This window comes from Pseudopipra pipra, chromosome 15 (assembly GCF_036250125.1).
Source record: "Pseudopipra pipra isolate bDixPip1 chromosome 15, bDixPip1.hap1, whole genome shotgun sequence".
Taxonomy (NCBI): Eukaryota; Metazoa; Chordata; class Aves; order Passeriformes; family Pipridae; genus Pseudopipra; species Pseudopipra pipra.
Window position 1 is genome coordinate 17,825,347 of NC_087563.1, and position 20,166 is coordinate 17,845,512.

A 20,166-nucleotide genomic window follows, 5' to 3' on the forward strand; every position below is an offset into this window, starting at 1 on the left:
AGTGCACATTAGCATATTAGAGGCAGTAACATGTGCATGATTTGGAAATTACACTTCTGAATATATTTACAGCATTTAATATTCCCTCTGCTGTACATACTGTCCTGTCAATAACCAAGTGCATCTGAAAATTAAAAATGAAGAAATAAATGTCAAATGTTGTGATCAACAAACCTGAAAGACCTTCAGTCCTGCCTGCACAAGGGGCAACATCAATGACATGATGTGCAAATAATTGTGGGCAAGCTTGGAATCATGTCCAGCTTCATCTTAATGGATTCTAATCATATTTTGAGGGATCTGGATGGGACAGAATTACAAATATGGAAGCCTGGAACAAAACCCCTGAATTTCACATTGCAATTAAAGTTGCTCATATATAGTCAAAGTGTATTTAAATAAGAAAACATAAAGAACTATTTTAAAAGTCCCACAGCATTGTATTATTTGAGCTCCCATTTACAGCTTTACAAAAAACCGAACAAAACAACTTATGAATACTGCAAATACATTAAGTAACCTCTGAGGTTACAGACACAGCAGTGAGAACATAGGAAATGCCAGGCTGAGTGATGTCTGGACAAACTTACTCGGGCCCTTCTGCAGACCTGATACAAACTTTTATTGGGCATTAAAGAATTCTTGTGTTTATAGCTCTGTGCTCACTGGCTGGGGAAGCCTGGAAGGAGTCTGATGAATGCAGCAGATAGTTTACAACAAATATGTTGTGGAAGACCAACTTCAGCTGGAAGTCTGTGGCACAGTCACGTAGCCACACATCAATTCACCTCAGCAAGACTCTGAGTGATACACATGAGGAAGTGGGCACTTAAAAGGGGAAACTTTCCTCAGTTTTATACTACACTGTCATGCCAACCACTAAAATTAATTTCCCTTAATAACACTGACCACTGTTTGGACAGAGCCCGCCCAGGTGGAGAGACAGTTTCTGGATAGTGGGGGGCCATCATTTTCCTTGGGCACACAGTGCACAAAGGAGGTTACTCTGTGCTGGAAGGGAGCTGCTGACAGAAATGTCTCTTCCCTTCAGAACCGCAGTTAAATGCCCTTCCAGGAAGGGAGGAACAGAAAACAGATCTTCAGCCACCTTACCAAAGCTGTGGAAAAGAGTGTGATGAGAAAGAGAAAACAGAATACACAGCTCTCCAAATATAGCAGGAGTTAACGTGACAGTGGGAGAGTCAGCACTGGAAGGTTCTTCATTTCTATCTACGGGAGATTAAGACATCAGTAGTACTGTACTTCAGAGCAGGTTGTGGAGATAGCTTCCCTCAAACACACAATTACTTCATTACAAAGAGTGGAAGGGCTTAGTTCTATTTTAGGGTGGCTTAATATAAAACACTTGTGATCCATGGAAGGAGAGATGACAGAAATATATCTGTGTCAGATGACTCTAGCTACTCTCATGGCCAAAATCTCTTATGTAAAATGGAACTCAATTGCACTGAATCCCTTGTTACAAAGCTGTTACACAGACAGTCCCTATAGAAAGTGTGTCTCTGTTATTTCGCTGGCATTTAGCAATAAAGTAAAATAAACTACTTCATCTACACCAAGATATTTGGGCTGAGTCTGATCGTACTGAACGAGTGGTATCACTTGGGTCATGAGACACAACAAGTGCTCTGGAGAAATCACTGCCACTCAAAACACATCCTGAGAGAACCAGCTGGCTGGTTTCAGACTTGTTCAAACCCAAAGCTACAGCATCGACCATTCCTGAGTCAGAACCAAAGCCTGGTTCTGACTGAGAACTGAGCTCCAGCCTCTCACTTCGAGCATTTTAAAAGTTGGAACCTCACGTGCTCATGGTAGTTGACATGGGTTATGCAAACAAAAAAGAAATCAAAAGTGACTCACCTGGTATTTTGGGCATTGTTCTTTTGGATCAGAGAACGAGGAGGATGAATTGATTGAGCTATCCAAGGAAGAAGAGCTGTCTCCTCCAGGCTTCAGCTGGCAACATTTCCCAAACACTCTCACCTGAGCATCACTGCAGAGTTTCTGAAATAAAGACAATACATGTGACACACTAAGATCCACAACCTGAAATCACTGCTAGCAGCATTGTACTTACCTGTTTAGGTAAGATATTTGACAGCTGAAAGGCTTATGTCCCAGAAAAACAGGTAAGAGAATATATATCTGTGCCTATTGCAGCCTGGCTGTACAAAGGAAAGCTGAGCTCCTTTAATTCCAATTAGCCCAGAGAAAACAGGCCATTCCAACTCCATTTTCCTGAGTAGCCATCCATCTCTGAAGCTTTACAAATTACATTTTTAGACCCAGGATTAGGAGAGAGGATGGCAGCAAAGCATTTCCAGCTGTCTTCACCCTGCTCCCTGTGCCTGTCAGGGCAGAGGTGGCACAGCAGTGATGGGCACACAGAGAAGGAGTAGTTCACCATAAATAATCAAGTAAGAGTAACACTGAATTCAGGAGATTCATATTACAGGGATAAGTGGAGAGAAAAGATCCTGGTTTCTACAGATCTCTCTCTAGCTGGGTATAAGCCCCTTAGCCTTTTTAAAGAGTGGCACAATGAGGAACTCATTCCTCATGTTTTCAGTACGAGGGAATTGTGAGGTTGAAAATGAACAAAGCTGAAAAAGTTAGTGTTACAGTGATACCTAAAGATTTTTGGGTTTTTTGTAGATTGTGATATAGCTGTATAGTTTTCTTTCACTTTAGACAGTTACTAAAGTGTTTTCTCCTGGTTTGTGCTACTTTCCAATGAATTTCTGTTTAACAATTTTTACAAGAGACTTTAGCAAGGACATCCTGTTTGGGATGTGCAACTGGACCAGAATAATGAGATATATTGTAGTCAAAACAAGATAGAGGGCCCAGAACCCTTGGAGGGGCTGAGGGTGGTACCAGGGGCAAAACGGTTCTTGGATGTACCCACTAGATATGGAAATTAGTTAAAGTTATAGAAGTGTGAGAATTCTCTGTGTGTGTGTGTGCCCATGTACTCCCTGCACCTGACAGCCTTCATTAAAGAACTGCTCTCTGCCTTCCCTGTATTTATATTGTTTGGAGAATTTTTTCTTCCATTTTAGGCATCAATAGAGAAGTCAGAAAAGTTTCACAAAATTATGAGGAATCAATCCACAGGGTGAATTCTGATGGAGATTCAGACAAAGCACAGCAGAAAAGGGAGTTTGGAGGGCCCAGATGGAGCTGATGTACAGGATGGGCAGGATCTGCATCCCCTCCCCACACACAGTATTATCAATCACTGGCACAGGAGGTGCTCCACTACTGTTTCATTCACAGTTTTAAAACATTTGTGTTTCCCTTGTGAATCTCAGCAGCCCAAGCAGAATCAGCATCCACATAAGTTAATGGTGTTTATACCAGCACTGGCATTGCCAACCCTCTTCACCTAAAGATCTCAATGTATTTTTCACACACTCGTTACACTTCAGCACACCCACGTAAGGTTGGCATTATTTACATCTGCTGGTGGGCAGCACTAGGAGACAGAAATAGCCTACACTGCTCAGAATTCCATACCAACTCTGCCCTGAGACTTCCTCAATTAACATTTCCTACACAATCAGCAAACCAGTAAGAGCAAGCTGCAAGTAAATCCTGCTGGAAGCAAGGTTCAAGGGACAGATGGAAACCCAGAGCTGCTGTTGTATGTCACAGCTTCACCTCTGGACTCACCTTTCATCACCTCTCCTTTCAGCCAAAAACATTAATATGCCTTAATCCTTAATAGCTATGTAAAAAAGGAAAATGCATAAAGAAAAGTGTGAAATACCCAAGGCACAGGGTGGTAATTCCATGACTCTGCTCACTAATCAGGAAGAACTGTACAAAAAGATGACTTGTTTTACTGCTGTGGATGGATTTTGAGGAGGGACATAATGGGAATCCCATGCCTCTGTCCTAGGTTGTCCAGGTTACTTTTTTAGGGAGAGGTGACTGTCATTTGTCCCTAATTGTGGGTGAGATTTAGCAAAGCAGCAGAATGTGTCCAGGATTACAGAGCCCCACGTGGCAGCCTGCACTGCTGCTCCCTCAGAGAGCTGCTGCCACAGAAAGCCTCAAGGAAAAATGTGCAGAGAAATCAGTAACTCCGTGGCAGAGGGAGGGGAGCGTTCCCTGCCCACCGAGCCCTGTGCTCTCCTGACACATTGTAATATCCTCTCCTTACAACATCCCCAGGAGCAGCTGAATTCCTGCAATACGTGGATTTGCTAATGGCTGCTGAGGATCTGTGGCTTGAGCACAGTGCACAATGGCTGGAACATGTGAATGATCATCATATGACTTCAGTAGGAACTCGTGAACTAGAATTGCATTTTATCTCTGACACAAACAACAATGTCCTAGGCTAGGCAAGCATCATGTGATAAAACCACATACAATCCACAGGGTTACAGCAGCTTTGCAGGCAAACCACATTTCAGCTTGCATTTTCCATCAGATGTTGAAAGTTCCTTCTAAAAAGTTACAATTAGAACTAAGCTTCCTTGAGAATGAAGAAATGCATTTACTGGCTTTTTTCTCTGCATTAAAAAGAATAGGCTAACTTTGCAAATTAATTACTTTAAAGTCATTTATTCTCATTGTCACTGCATTTTTCTGCACAGCAGCTTTCCCCAGATCCACTGGGGAGTCTGGTAACTTGAAGTAACAGTGGCCTAATTTAAATAGCAAACCAGGAAAATGGCTGTTTGGTCTTTGCAGTGGAGTTTAATGAACCAAAACTACTGCAAGGAGTCTTTAAAGCAGGTCAGGGTCTTTCAGCCACCACTTTTCAGAACCTTGAGAACAGTAAATCCCTCCTAAAATGTAGATCATGGATGAATTTTGGTGTTTGCTCTCTTACAAACTTAGCAGATGCTCAAGAAGAACTTGTTGGACAATGAGATCAAGTACCTGCAGTGACTCTCTCCTCTGCAATTTCTGACTCCAAATGCCAATGAAATTTTAGATGCTACAAATCTCAAAATATTATGCATCAAAGGAGTGGGATTACTTGCATTCCAATATAATAGTCCAAAGATATTCAAGCCAGGTTTCCAAGAATAAAAGGGTAACCTAATTATTTAAGAACTGTACGAGGGAAAGTTTCAAAGTTGTGAATTTTCTTTCCAATTAGACACGGTTGCATCAAATCAGCTCCCCGGGCAAGGTGCTGCCAGAGTGCTCTGGAACGCCCTGTTTTGCTGGAGAGCAGAACATCTGCTGGAAGGATGCCATGGATCCTGGCTGCCACACTGCTCTCCCTGCTGGGGCCACACTCTTTGTTCTCTCTCTGCCAGCTCACTGCAGATACCACCCAGCTCCAAAGAGCTCTGCCAGTCCCAGTTCTTACATTAGAGGTCATGGGTTGCTGAAAGTCTTGGAGACCTATCAGGTAGTTCTGAAGATAACTTAGAGTAAAATGTCTCTATAGTATGACGGGGTACAAAGGAGTTTTCTTCCTCAGTTCTTCTGGAGTCTTTTTTCTCCACATCTGTCAGCAAAGACCTTTGACTCTTTGCTACAAGGTCAATAATCTCCTCAATAAGTGGAAAAAACATGCCCGGTGCTGAATTTCTGCTGGGCAGGTTCTGGTTTGGGGATAATAAGAAAGTTGAAAGGAGCCTGGTGTGTTGAACTAAATCAGACTGTGTGTAGGTGTGTTAGGGCTGTGAGTGACAGGAGGAAAGAGAAATGTCATCCTATGCTTTATTCTTTTCTACCTCTCTGAACAGCAGGTGCTCAAATACCACTGTGGTGGCAGTGATAGAGAAATCTGTGTTTCCAAGCCAAGTTGCTACTCTTCAAGAGCTCTGTACCTCGTTTCCAGAACAGGTTTTCCAGCAAAGCTGAAAAATTATTCCAAAACAGATAAATTAAGTCTTCTGCTTTATTAATATCTGTTAGTCTGAATGTGCAATTAAATGTATGCATCCTCCTAGGACATGGGAGTAACCTGAACAGGCATTCATCTGTCCCCTTCAGTGCTGCTGTAAAAATCCAGGTATCTTTCTTAAAATGCAGCTGTCAGTGCTGCAATCTCCCTTTATTTCCAGAGTTGTCAAGTTCCTCTATTACTCAGAGATCACTGAAAAAAGTCAAGACAACCCCGTGCTCCCCCACTCCACTAGTATTTTTCCATTTCTGTTTAGAGAGAATAAGCAGAGCTAAGAAGGTGGGACTTGATCTCTGTGCTTACAGCTTTATCCATCTGCTCAGCCTGGCTCAGTGGAAACCTGTCCCGAGAGCCAGACAGAGTCCAGAGTCTCCATTTCACACAACTCACCTAAAAGCAAAAGGCTCACTATCCAATTACTAATCCTTCAAAGCAATTTGCTGTTCAACATTTATCCAGTGCTGAAGTATATTGGAACACGTGGCTAATCCTGGCTTGTTTCAACCAGCATGCCACTTCTCTACTTTGGGATAAATATGACATTTGGAGTAAAAGAAATTGCCGCTGTAGGAGATCAAATATCATGTGACCTTTCACTGAAATTATCCTGAATATAAAGACAACTAGGTTACATGGAAAAAGTGAACTTTCCACTCTCCAAACCCAAGTTCATTACTGCACCTCTAGATCTCAAATTCCACATCCCAGGTCGCTCTTTCTCTTTCATTTCTTCAAAAAACCAAAACTAACGCTGCTCCTGAAAATCCCCTTCTGCCTCTGGGTCCTGGCAACAAGTCACTGCCCTTCTCTGATTCCTTGTCTTTCCCTCTTTCCTGCCACACACCCAAAGTCAAGAGCCCTGCTCAGCACTGTGCAGTTTGGCTCTTCCTTTCCTTCCTCCCTCCTCTTCCTCATGGTCCCTGGACACCCCTTCTTCCCCCCTGGACTTCACACCTTCCTCTAGGCTGATCTTTAAGCTTAGGAAATCTTTTAGCTCTCACATGTCCATCAGCACCTCTCTTCAATATGAAGCAGGCCCAGTCCCACAGCTCCTGCCTTGGGAACTCGGTACAGCCCAGGGGCTGGCATGGGGGACAGGAGAGCAGGAGAGGAGGTGTGGGAGGAAAGGAGCAGACAAGCACAGAAATGACTCTTCTAGTAGAAACCAGTCACAGGTTGTAACACTATCACCTGCAAATCAAGTAATATAGTGTCACTAGAAATGAGACACTTATTGGTACCAGGAACAAAACAAATAACTCTCTAGAGGAGACAGTGTCTCAAACCCATGAGCTTGCCTGTAGAAGTACTTCGATACCCCAAAATCCAAGGGATGTGGATGCTTGGATGGGGACTGAGGCTGTGTACAAAGGCATCAGTAATGTCTGCTTCTTGTACCCCACACTGCCCTGGTACATTCCATGTGCAAATGCCTGTTCTGATCCCTTTGCTCATGACCTGGTGCCACAGGGCTGGAAAGGGCAGCCACTCTCTTCTAGGACATCCTGGAAGAACTCAGATATTGGAGGTACCCAATTTTCTGATGCTTGGGAGGCAGCAGCCTTTCCCCTCTGCTTCCAGAGCCCGGCTGATCAATAGCCCATCCCCTAGAAAGGCGGGGAAGGACCTCTCCTGCTCAGCACCAAAAAAGGTATAGGACTCACAAAGGGGATCTCTCTGCCTCCCCCATGCCAAGTGCCCACAGCTGCCCGGGGTGGATCTCTGCCTGGCCTGGTGCAAACGCCTGGCACAGCCCTGGGCCAACATTCCGGGTGTTGGGAAGAGCTGCCAGCCCTCCGAGTCACCAGACTGCTGCTCAGCTTCCCTGGCCAAGTTTAACTCTAACAAAACCTGGGGAAAACACGACTTCTCCCGAGCAATTCAAATACTGTAATGGCCATGCTGCAAACTCTGAGCTGCCTTCAGTGTCCTGCTGTGCAACACCCTCTCCAAATTCTTGCTTACCTAATATTTAGCTTTACTGAAGACATGAAGAGGCTGATTTAATACCCAATGAAAACACAAAGTCTTTATTTGTGTTTAGTCACATTTCCCTCATGGATAAGATGAACCTAGTAATGCTTAACTAATTAGAGCCCCGCTTGGTGTGAGCACAAACTCAGCAGTTTTCACTCATCAAAAATTCAGAGCTCACTGGTTTATTTCTTGAAACATCTGAGTCTGGGAAGGTTTGCTCTGACGCTCCTTAAATTTTACAACCATACCTTCCCTTATAGAACACAAATGCCTGAGCCATGTTCAACCTTGGTCCACTGTACATATCTCTTGACATATATAGAGATTAGATACATAAAACAGACCAAAACATATCTCACCTTGCTGCAGAGGCATACAACTCTTAAATTATAATTGCTTTCATGTCTCATGACAACAGAAAACGGGAACTGAAGAGCACAGCAACATAAAGCAAACTTTGATTCTCCACATAAGACTGATTAGCCTTCAACCAGAAGAGTCTGGGCACTGACAGGCACTTCAGCAGATCTCCCCCCCACCCTCAGTGTTATTTGTAAATCCAGAGGTATAAATCCTGTTGGGAAATGTCAGGGGGAAGAGATGCAGAAAGCATTGGCTTTTGTGGGGTGCTGAACAGACACCCTTTGAGAAGGGAGAGTGCCCAGCCCACACACAGCTTGCTGCAAAAGGGCAAGGGTGCCTTGGAATGTGCTTAGAGCCAAGATCTGGCTTTGTATAGGCAGGGTGTGTCTTTGGTAGGAAAATCATGATAAAGAGCTAGAAAAATAAACAATGCAATTCCTTGAAAATGGCCAGTACGTCCTGCTGGCTGCACAGGCCTGTGCTGAGCTCACAGTGAGCCCAGCCGAGGACTCTCCTGCATGTTTTTACCTGCAAAGTTTTGTTTTACGAGAAAAGTTTTGCCTGACATGACATTATCTGAGTGCTGCAGAAGGCAAGTATTGTAGCCAGCAAAGGTTTCAATATATCCTCTTTCAAAGTCTTCTAATACTATGAGAAAAAAGAAATATATCAAGTTTCTAGAGATGAATTCTGGATATTTTAAGTGCCCTGGGAACAGTTTTCTCCACCAGTATCATGTACTCACTTCACAGAGATGGTGACTACAGCTGTTTCCCTCCCCCTTAGCAAAGAAAAAGAAAGGAGAGATTAATATGGAACCATATCAGCTCCATTATCAGCCATTTATCCTCTTGTTGAGCTGCCAATGAACTTTCTGAAATAACCCAAACCAGTGAAGTTTGCAAGTTCAGTGTGCAAATACACAACTGAAGGAGGCTTTCAAGAAATTAATTTAAATACAGCAAGAGGATTTACACTGTACATCTTTTTTATTAATGAAGCAATACTTTATAACTAATGAGGTAATAGTGATAAGCACAGACAGCAATTCATACCAATAAACCATTTGTAAAGATCTCTTGTCTTTAAAAACCTGTTTTCCTGGCAAGAACACCCGAAAGAACAAGAACTCATAAAACCATTCTAACAAGTTCAAATTAAAAAGAAAGATGCATTTTTTTTTCAACATTTGTGAAACTTGCTTTGCTTCAAAAATTCTCTGTAAGAACTAGGAAACTGGGATCTTGATTCATGGCTATAAAAGCACTGGAGTAAGCAATGGAGAAGCCTCCAAGTTTATGCCTGATAAGACACCAAGTGACTTCAGAGGTTTGGGTATTGGGCACAGGCAGCACCCAGGACCAGGGTGAGGAGCATCAGGCTGGCAGCTCTCAGCAAGAGGCTGAAGAGTCTGCAAAGCTGGATGAACAATCTTCTGGCTGTACTCCAATAGCCAAAGGAAAACCAGAGCTTGGGGTAATGTGTTATTTTGTGTACTCCTGCTTACAGAAGGACCTCAGTACATCCTACAGGTAAAAGCAACTGGAATCATAAATTCCAGTTCACACCATGCTTTCTGCTTGCAGAGCTTAAAATGGTTTGTGGGTGCTTTTAGAGATGGTAAAAAGGAAGTTCAAAGCAGCGAAATAAGTTGTCCAACCTCACACCACCACTTACAATAGCACTGTGGCTAGAAATTAATCTTCTGGCCAGAGCCCTTAGAAGGAAGTATCCTCATCTGACCGCATCCATTACAGTTTCAACTAAGAGATTACCATGCAAACCATGCCAAAACGAAAAACAGAGGAAAAGTTTTCAAGTAACTTTGTGGGGAAAAAAACTGTCAGCAAAGCATACAAACAACAATTGGCAAAAGCTAAACAAACAGGACACAAGAGGACACAGGACTGGGAGGACCTTCTGATTATGAATGCAGAGCCCAGCACAGTACAAAAGCAGGTCCATAAATACCAGTTCCTGCCCTGCCTCAACCCCCAGCACTGCCTGCTGCAGCCCCAGGAGGGAATCCTTCTCACTGAAAGAGCAGAAAGTAGATGAGCCCCAGAACACAGGGACCACTACAGTATTTAAATCTGGTAAGAGTGAAATTACTGAAGCCTGAATAATTTGCAACTTAACAGGCATTTAAATATAGCCCTGCATATAACCGACGTTTAAATGTCAGTGTGAATAAAACAAACACGTGTGCTTTGTCAATCTGGCCATCTGAAAAAAACACCAACTATAAACACGAAAATGGGCAAAATACTCACCGACACTGAAACATCCTCGATTTTCCTTTTAGCACTGGAGTCAAACAAGACATTCCGTCCCCTCCTCTCGCAGTCCTGATACACGATCAGTCGGATCTGGCTCGGGTCAAACTCCGGCAAAGGCCAGCTTTAATTAAAGAAGAAAAGAGCAGAAGGATCAATTACCACAACTCTTTATTACACTGTTATTTCTACATTATCTGTATATACAACTTGATTAAAACACAAAGTCAAGCAAATGCAATGCCATTTCATCAAACCCTTTGATGCTGCAGCCAGAACCATGCCTTTTGGTTTTTTTTCTTTCCCCTACACGTGCCAAATTACACTGTCATAAACTCCACCAATCCACTACAACCACATAAAATGTTCTCTGCAGCATTAATAGATCTTGTGCTCTGTCTTGTGATATGTTTTCCTCAAGTTTCAGCTATTTAAAATCAAAGTCATAGAAGAACTCAGCTTTTGTGTTGGAAGACAAAAAAAACCCACCAAGAATAATAATCACAGGATGGTTTGGTTTGAAGGGACCTTAACCACCTAGTCCTCTCCACTTAAGCCACTGTGACTGCAGGCCATGGTCAGCAAACCACACACAGCAGTCCTGACACACCTATTCCCAAACTGGTATTGCATTCAATGACAAGGGAAGGAGCTTTCCTGAGCCTCTGCCTTCCCTAGTGCCACTACTCCAGAGCAGCTCTGCAAAGGGAGAACCTGGAGGGCTCAGCCTTGAGAATCACTGCATCACCTTGCCTTTAAGGGTGCTTTGTAGCCATCATCTCAAGTTTCCATTTTAAAAAGCCAGCCATCACTTTAAAGCCCACCAAGCATTGTTGTCCATTGGCTTGGGAATCCATTTTCACTGATACCTTCTCTGTTCTTGGAAGATAGGAAACAAGACACCTGCTCTATCCATGAAGCCACCAGGAATCATCTTTCAGCTAGTTTACGAGCCACTTCCTAGACCAAGTGAAATTTTAGCTTCCTTATCCTTGGCTTTTAGGCAAGCAGCATTAGCATGAAACCCCAAGAAGCCAGAAACCAGGTGCTGGAACTTTCCAGCCATTAATGAAGCGCACAGGCTCCCAATTTACAAGAAGCAGCTGTACATTTATTTCAGCAAAAAGACACCCATAATATGTATTAAGGCAAACCCGGCATACTAGACTCCAAGACAACAGGGAATTTTCCCCTCTAACTCACCACCCAAAGGGTTTCCTCCTCTGCACCCATGTTTTATGTGACCAATACACCAATGATTAAGTATGACCCAACAACTCCTATGACAGTAGAAGTCAATTTGATCACCAAAGTCATCATTGCCTATCAGAAGCTTTTAAGACTGCCCAGTGTAGGTACACAGGCTTTACAACCACCATAGTCCAGTGAGGTGAAACTAAGCATCAAGACATGCAGTTATTCAGCCTCCTGACAGAGGAAATCCATTTCCTAATCAGCCCAGCCCCACCATTTAGCAACAGAAGAGAAAAACAGAAGCTGCTGAAAAGCCAGTGTGCAACAAATGTCAAAATCAACTTGTTACAAGAAAAAACCTTGAGCAACTTGAAGCTGAAATAACTTGATGTCTAGATTTGGGGTCAAAGAGCCATGCACCTTCCCATTTGGGCACCTAAAGCCAAGTGTCCTCAGCAGAGAGACATGCCCACAACAAAGAGCAGACACCCAACTGAGCAAATTCTGTACCAAAACCCAAGCACAGTGAAAAGAGCTCAGCTTACATTTACTGGGGTCTCTGCTAAATGAGCCCCATCTTGCATTTCATAAAATGAAAGAAAACAAAATCTCTGGTTTTATACATGTCTGGGGTGTTACCAACTAAGAGGCTTGAAGGCACTAATGCTGGGGGATGGTAGCTGGTAAGAGCATGACTTTGGCTAGAGGTGAGGAGAACCACTGGATAAACTGGCTTCCTGGAAGAACAGCCTCCATATATTTAAATGAAATCAGGGGAAGTCCAGAAACTAATATTTTTTTCCAGATAGGCCACTGTGGTTCCTATAAAGAAGCAGTGTGGGACAATAACAAGGACTTGCTGGCCAAAAAGGTGCTATCACTTGCTCCACCCTTGCAACGCATTTGAATTTCCTTCACACTCAGACAAAAGCATGTCTTCCATTACCTAGTACTTTTGATCTTTGACTTTGAAATTACTGGCAAAGAAGGGCAGTAGCTGTTCCAGATCTTAGGAAAGTCTACTTATAAAAAGCTCCAAGAGCAGATTACACACTAAGAGGAGAGAAAGCTAAATATAAAACTCCTGGTGTATTCAGAAACATATCTGATCAAGGTAACAGGAGCTTGTTTACTTCTCAGCTTCTTCACATGACATTTTAACTTTCTCTAGACAAGCATTTAGTAGCTATTATCCATCATAATTTGTGATAATTCCAAAGAAGCGTTATCTCTGTTACATAATAGCATCCTTAAGCACATTTCAGCCTTGCAAAAACATTCCCTGGCAAGAGCGGGCCACTTCCCAAAGCAGAGGAGCCTTTCCGAGAGCTGGGGGAAAGTTCATTTAGGCAGACAGTAAACAGAGGCAGCCTGGCACCTCCGACTCACCCCCGCCGGCCAGGGAGAAGCAGGACACAGAGTAGCTTTGCTTTTGTTGTTAGCAGGTTTAAAATACCGTTAAGCTTGATATCTGCATAGATTATCCCCAGAAACAGAGAAATTCCTGCATGCAATAGGCAGGGCCCGTTCTCAAAACAAATATACCAGGGCAGCACTCCAGCCCTCCTCTTCAGGCAGATGAAAACTGACCTAGATCTTCTGAATATAATTAGTTCTGTTTATAAATGGAAATTAACTTTGACATTTAACTGATGTTTTCTTGAGATTCTTACAGGAAAACCAGGAGACGTAGAATCAGATGTTCTGGCACTGTTAATGAAAGGTGAGTCTCCGTCTCTCACCCTGCTCTGGAAACGACAGTTTCTTAATGAGGACTTTTTCCTGCCTGACCTGTCTGCCATTCTTTGATCTTTCCTTGAATCCGATTAGAATTAAAGGAAAACACAAAAACAAATCCAGAACAAAAACCACCACCAAGAAAACCCCAAATATTAAAGACATTTTCCACACAATGCTGTGAGTTCATGGAGGGGGGGAAAAACTAAAAACGAATTCCTTCTGAGCAGGACACTGCTCCTGAGAGATCTCCACTACACGTGGAGATTCTTCTAGAATGACATGTCCAAAAATACCTGTATGGGGTAGGAATCTCTTGATGCATAAATGCTGTATCAGATGTCTCAGAAACAAATCACATAAACCCAGATCTCACACTGTGACAGACGGGTCAAGGTTGGAAGGGATTTCTGGAGGCCAACCCCCCTGCACTGATGCTAATGCAAGTACGAAGTGCAAAAGGAAGGAATTATTTGGGACAGAATGGAAAACTTCCACATGATTAATGATGAAACTATTAGAAACTAATAATAACAAAATCAGGGCCTGAAAAATGATATTTTAATGCATGTTCACACTTAGGCCCTACTGTTGTTCAGCTCTTCACCTCTTTCACCCTTTTTGTTTTCCTGCTTTTTTTATCTTCAATCACTAGGAATATTACCTGTAGTTTACATTTACAGATCCATGACGTGCTTCCTGACACCTGTACTGTAAGATTCATGGCAATCCAGAGCTCCAAATGCTCTCCAAGGATGGATTTTCTTGTGTATCCAATTCCTGGAGTTTACTACTGCCATCGACACTTCTCAGCAAGAACTGAGTGACTGTAAATTGGTATTATTTCACTCTCGGCAAGTTTTAATAGATGAAACGACAGACACAGCAATCCTTCATTACCCCTCCACCAATTAAAATACAGGACTTTCCCCTATAACTGAATGCAAGTACATCCCTTCCTCTTCATTCTCACTTTCAATACAAACAGCACTTCTTCATTACATGAAAGGTTTAGCTTAGTATTACTTTTTCTTCTGCCTGAGACTTTAGTTTTAAAACTATTTCATATTAACACAGCTTAGATAGTATCAATCATTTTTAATAAACACAGATATTTTAGAAGTCATAAAGAAAAGCAATTGAGGCAAACTGATCGAGGTATTAAGAAGATAGGAATTGTAAAAGAGTTTTCTAAAAAGTAAAGTTGCTCAAAACCAGAACGTGACTAAACATTGAAAAAGTAAGTTGAAACTATCAAACTATTGTTTTCCTACATCATGTTACCCATAGTTATAAAAATTGCCTGGTGATGAATCACTTGGAACTATTTTTAAGTGCATCTACGCAAATGATATTTATAGTTTATGCCAGCTTATCTGTTCTGCGTGGTTTTCATGTTAGCACCTTTTTAGAGGGTGACAGAACAGGCAGGCAGAGCAGCCGGCGGGTCCACCTTGCCCCGCGCTCCCCTCGCAGGCTCCTGCTGGAGGAGCATCAGGACACAGGCACAGGGATCCCAGTTATCTGCAGCTCCTGCAGATAACTCTCCATGGATTGTCATTGCTGCAGGTGCTCAGACCCAGCCAGCTTCCACATAAACACCTGACAGAGCCCGTGCCTGCCTTGAAGAGCTGATGTAAACACAGGACTGTTCCACTGGGTGCACTGGGATTTCAGATGCAGGTTATCTCCATGTTCCACATCAAAGCATGCTCACCTGGACCTACACAGCCCAGCAGTGTTTAGGATCCTGCAGTTGCTTTGTTGTAGGGAAGGGTGATCAGATGCAGAAGGAAAATGGTCCTTGCCTAGTCCAGCCACCATATCATACTCCTCTCACCCCTGACTGAGATGCCTTTTCCAACAAGGAATTCCCTTCTCCTGCCCAAACTCCTCTGCAGATTTCTATTCTGTTACTGGATTTTCTCTCTTTTGGCTTTGAGAAGATACAAAAAAAGTCAAGTATATAGGATACCTGGAGAGGGTATTGTACATATTTTAATACCTCCTTACTGCATTTAAATAATTCCCTTATTATTTGACCATTATTGTACAAAAACAGCTGCATAGACCGTTCTGAAAGAGCACAACTAATTTGGAAGCAACAAAAACAGAACTGTACTGAAAGAGCACAACTAATTTGGAAGCAACGAAAACAGAACTGTACTGTATGTTAATACAGCTCCCACCTTTGAAGACCATCTCTTTTTAGAGGTATGGGCAGGTTATTTATTTTTTTTAGTAATAACACCTGAAACACAAAAGAACTTTCTCAGGATTCACATGACAAGGATGATCCAGGCAGCACTGCCAATTTGCAAAGTTGGCATTTTAAGAGAGAGATTCCATTGAAGTGCTGGTGACACAACACAACCATAAGGCTGCGAGGAGGAAGAAGATCCCTAAAGCAGAGAAACCACGGGGCCCACACTTAGCAAAAATTTTGCAAGATAATTGTCTTTACGAGAGCTGAGGTCACGTCAGGGCTGAGTGACTGGTGGTGAACACTTGCTGATTCTGCACAGAAAACCAGGGATTGTGCCTGGCCAGGGCCAGGGAGGAGCCCTGGAGGGTGGATTGCGAAGGAACTGGCCCAGCACTCGGGTGACACTGCCCTCTGCCACCGTGACCTCAGCCAGGCTTTCGCAGAAGTCACAGGACCTGTGTTCTGGATAGCCTGGAAGAGCAGACACATTCTGGATGGCCCCAGGGACAGCCACCCTTGACTGCTCCCAGCGGGGACACAGTTTAGGTTTATCACACTGGAACAAGGTTTCTTTGCCATAAATTAAATCCAAGCGCTCCCCTTTTCCTCTCCTGAAGGAGGGTGACCTGTCCCCAGGCACGGCAGCGCTGTGGAGGTCAGCTCCTGCTCCATCCCTAAGTCTGGCTCAGTCATTTACCAGCTTAGCAATCCTCACCTGGAATAGCTGCACTTCTTGAGCTCCGGGAAACTTGTGCTGCTTATCCTAAGCACATATTGTACACCAGACACAGAGTGCATCAGCCAGGTATGTCACAGGCAGTAAATAAACCTGGACCTGGACTGCAACTGGCTTCCAAGTTCCTTGGCTATGTCCAGTTCTTTAACTGTATACGAAGCTGACTTTAGCTTGTTTTCATTTTTTTCTCCCTTCCACCAAGTCACTTGACTCTCATTAAGATACCTAATTTATACTCCAAAGTCTAATAGATGAGCCAGATGCCTTTCCACAAGCAAAAAGACATAATATTTACAGGTTAAGTGCAGTCTAGTCAATACATTAATCATAATCTGGAGTGTGATATTGAAAATAAATTGGTGGGAAGGTTTTGTTTAAGATGTGTAGCATGTTGAGTAACTTTGCAATTCGCACAGCTTCAGAATTTACAATCAGTATTAGTAATTTCATAAAATATTTTTCGGACTACCTCACGTCATTTTAAGGATCACCTGCTCAGCTTTCAGCTGATTTAGGCAAACATATGCATGCAAATATTTGCACATACACACACAAGCTCCATGCTCTTTTGAAATACCTGTTTTAATTAAAACCACACACAAACGAGACACAGCTCATTTCAGTTAAATTCACTAGCACTGAACACAATGTTTTACATTATTCAAGCAGACTGCACTTCCCTTTGCAAAATTACAACAGATAGAATCAATCCAGGGAAAAAAAATTATTCGTGCCGTTTAGCATGAAATTATAATAAAAATCATTTAAAAAATTAAATCTGTAAAAGCTTCACGTATCCGGAAAAGAAATATTTTCATCACAGGGAAAATAATAAGCTTTCGAAAAATCAAAATAATCTCAAGAAGTGTGCAGTGACCGTACCTGGGAAGCATCTTTGTCCCCCGAGCAGTTCCACTTTTCGAAATCCCTATAAACTCCTGTTGTGCCTGGCTGCCAACTCAGGTTAATAATAGCAATGAGCCATATTCATCCAAAACCACAAGACTGTCAGGTGACATATCAAGAGGTCTGAATTTAACTCAAACAAAAGACTCTCCATGCTGCAATGCAAAAGGCTTAATCCTAGCAACAGGATCACAAAAACCACCTTCAGGGCAGCGGCTCCGGGGGTTGCCCCAGGCAGCGTTGGCGCTGCCCCGCGGTGTCAGAACCCAGCGCTGCCCCTCCATCCGCGGTCCCGCCCGGGAGCGGAGCCCGGCCCGGCCCCGCCGCCGCTCTGTGCCTTCCCGGCGGAGCTCAGCGCGACCCGCGGGGACGCCGAGCGCTGCCCGGGCTCGTCCCCGTCCGCCCCTCCGTCCGCGTCCCCGCGCTCGGTCTCATGACACGGTCCCCTGGCAGCCCCTCAGAGCCGCGGCCGGGGCGCTCGGGGCGCTCGGCCCGCGCGGGGGTCACAGCGGGGCGGAACCCCCGCTCCCCTCACAGCCCTCACAGCCCGCACAGCGCCGGGGCCGCGGGCGGCCGGGCCGGCGCTCACCGCCATCATGTGACCGCCCGTCAGCGCGGGCCACCTGCGCCCGCCATGCCCGCCGCCATCCCCGCGCCCTCAGGGACGGGCCCTCGGCCCCGCCGCCCTGCTCGCCCCCTGCCCCGGCCGCTCCGCCCGCCCCATCCCCGCCCGCGTCCCCTCCCCGGCGCCCGAACAAAGGGAGCACTGTGCGCCCGGCGGGGGCTCATTAATATTACACGGGAGGCACCGCGACCATGCGAGACAATTGGATGGCAACGAGGGGGGGGGGGAATGAAATATGTGAAATAATGCCCCCAAAGAAAACCCGACCGGCCCCACAGCTGTAAACAAGGCTCCCTGACTGCTCCTGCCGTGCGAGGAAAGCTGCCCAGGCATCACAACAGCGACTGATGTTGAACAAACTTTTATCTTTAAATGGTAGGGGAGGAATGAGAGAGCTGGACAGGGAAGTGACAAAGGAACTGGGCAATCCAAAAACGCAATGCACATCAAAAGCCATAAAAAGTCTTGTCACGAGCATATGTGAAGCTAATCACTCTTGCTATTAATTCTGCATTCCTTGAATAAAACTCAATTAATATATGAAGGCAGAAGGCTGCAACATCATAAATCCTACTTCGATTTTTTTTTGCAGTGTTTGAAAACCTACAGGTTTTGCCAATATTTTAAACAGAAAAGCAGCAAAAATGCATTTATCATCAAGATCTCCTTTCTGCTGCATCCCACAACCCAAAGCACGGGACTGCCGATGGTACCCCTGTATCACAGAGTGGGTGAGCTCTGCCCCCAACACCCAGCAATCCCAAGAGTCCAGTTGTTGTTTACCCTGTGGAATGGATTCCACAGGGGAACACCAAGCTCCCTCTTCTGCTACACATCTGGATTAAGTTCAGGCAGAAATCCTTCACCTATTCACACCACAGCAGTTTTGCTGCTGTTTTATAGAAAGGTAATGTTTTTATGTTTGGTGCTGGGCAAGTGTTCTGACGCAAAAGCAGCAAACCTAAAGAGAGATAAAACCATTATCTTTCGTTACCATGAATGCTTTACAGGAAGTTTCTCATTTAGAAATGAAGAGTTGGGGCCCTGACCTCACAAACACATACATTACAGACTTGGCTTTTCATACCCCACTAGTGCCAGGGAATTCAATGGAATTACTCACATGAGCAAAATTGGGCATGTGCTGTTTACAGGAGACCCATGCCTTAAACCCCAAGTCTTGCCTTCAAAGCTTAAAATGCCAAGCTTTGGGAGATGTAAGCAGTAACAGCTGACTTCTCCTACCTTCTTGATCTAGTGAGGAATGTGCTGTGCACAGTAACTTTCTTTACCTGTGTGGCAAAGGCACCACTCTCTAAAGGTTACTGATGTCAAAAGTGACCTTTTTTCTTAGACATGCAATGCTGAGAAGTTCAGTGCCATGTATTATGTAAACACTTATTTACAGGAGTAACATCTAAGGTTTCCATTTTACCTCAGGGTAACCTGATGCGCTTAAAAGACAAGTGCTTTGAAAGCAGACCCAGCCTCCATCCAAACAACTGACCAGGAAAAATATTGGAAGGAATTTCTCTGCAAATAGAGACAGACTCAGATTGTTCAGAGAGTAAACAGTGCTTTAGCCAGATCAGTGAATACTTATTGCTTGAGGAAGGACTTCAGATACTCAGTGTTTGTTCATACACCATACCCATATCCAAGAAAACACTCAGGCCTTTGTAAGATGAGATATGCACCATCCTCTTCTCTAGGTGTATATCCAGGCATCTCTTTGAAAGGGTGAAGGCTTTCTTTTGTGTGTGTGTATAAATATGAGCTTGAAAAACAAAGCTGGTAATACGATTCTAGTTCAGAAAAACACTTAAATTAAAGAAATAGAACTGTCAAAATCTCCTGCTGCAGCCCATCACCTTCCAGGGAGATATTTCAGTATCCATGCACACCCACCTGACTGCAGATGGGAAAGATGTGGGTGATGATGTTCAACCACATCCAACAGCCCCAAGCCCTGGACTCTCTGCAGACCCCCATGCCTGACCAGGGCTGTGGCACGTTCTTAAACATATGTAAGCCAGAGAAAACCTCAAAACCAAACAGCACCAAAAAGATTTTCCCCCTTCATTTTATCCAAAGGCATTTCTGAAAACGTTTAAAACCACTGCAGAGGCTCATATACACCTTTTGGGTATAAATCATCTGATTTTAAACCAAGCAGACAACAGAGTTTGCTCCAACCGCAGGCTAAAAAGTAATGAAATGATTCATTTTTGGTCTTCTCTGCCT

The 20,166-nt window shown here is 43.9% G+C and overlaps 1 protein-coding gene across 3 annotated transcripts in view; it reads right to left on the minus strand.

Moving 5' to 3' along the window:
• Window positions 1–20,166, minus strand: part of FNIP1 (folliculin interacting protein 1) — a 64,341-nt gene that overhangs the window by 27,204 nt on the left and 16,971 nt on the right. For 2 of the 3 annotated variants that reach the window (XM_064672252.1, XM_064672254.1), the window contains exons 2-3: window positions 10,516–10,642; window positions 1,885–2,028 (exon numbers count right to left, since the gene is read on the minus strand). In XM_064672252.1, the coding sequence (XP_064528322.1) occupies window positions 1,885–2,028; window positions 10,516–10,642 (271 nt within the window). Of the gene's footprint in view, window positions 1–1,884; window positions 2,029–10,515; window positions 10,643–17,273; window positions 17,463–20,166 lie in introns of those variants that run through there. The other variant, XM_064672251.1, reaches the window with a different exon arrangement.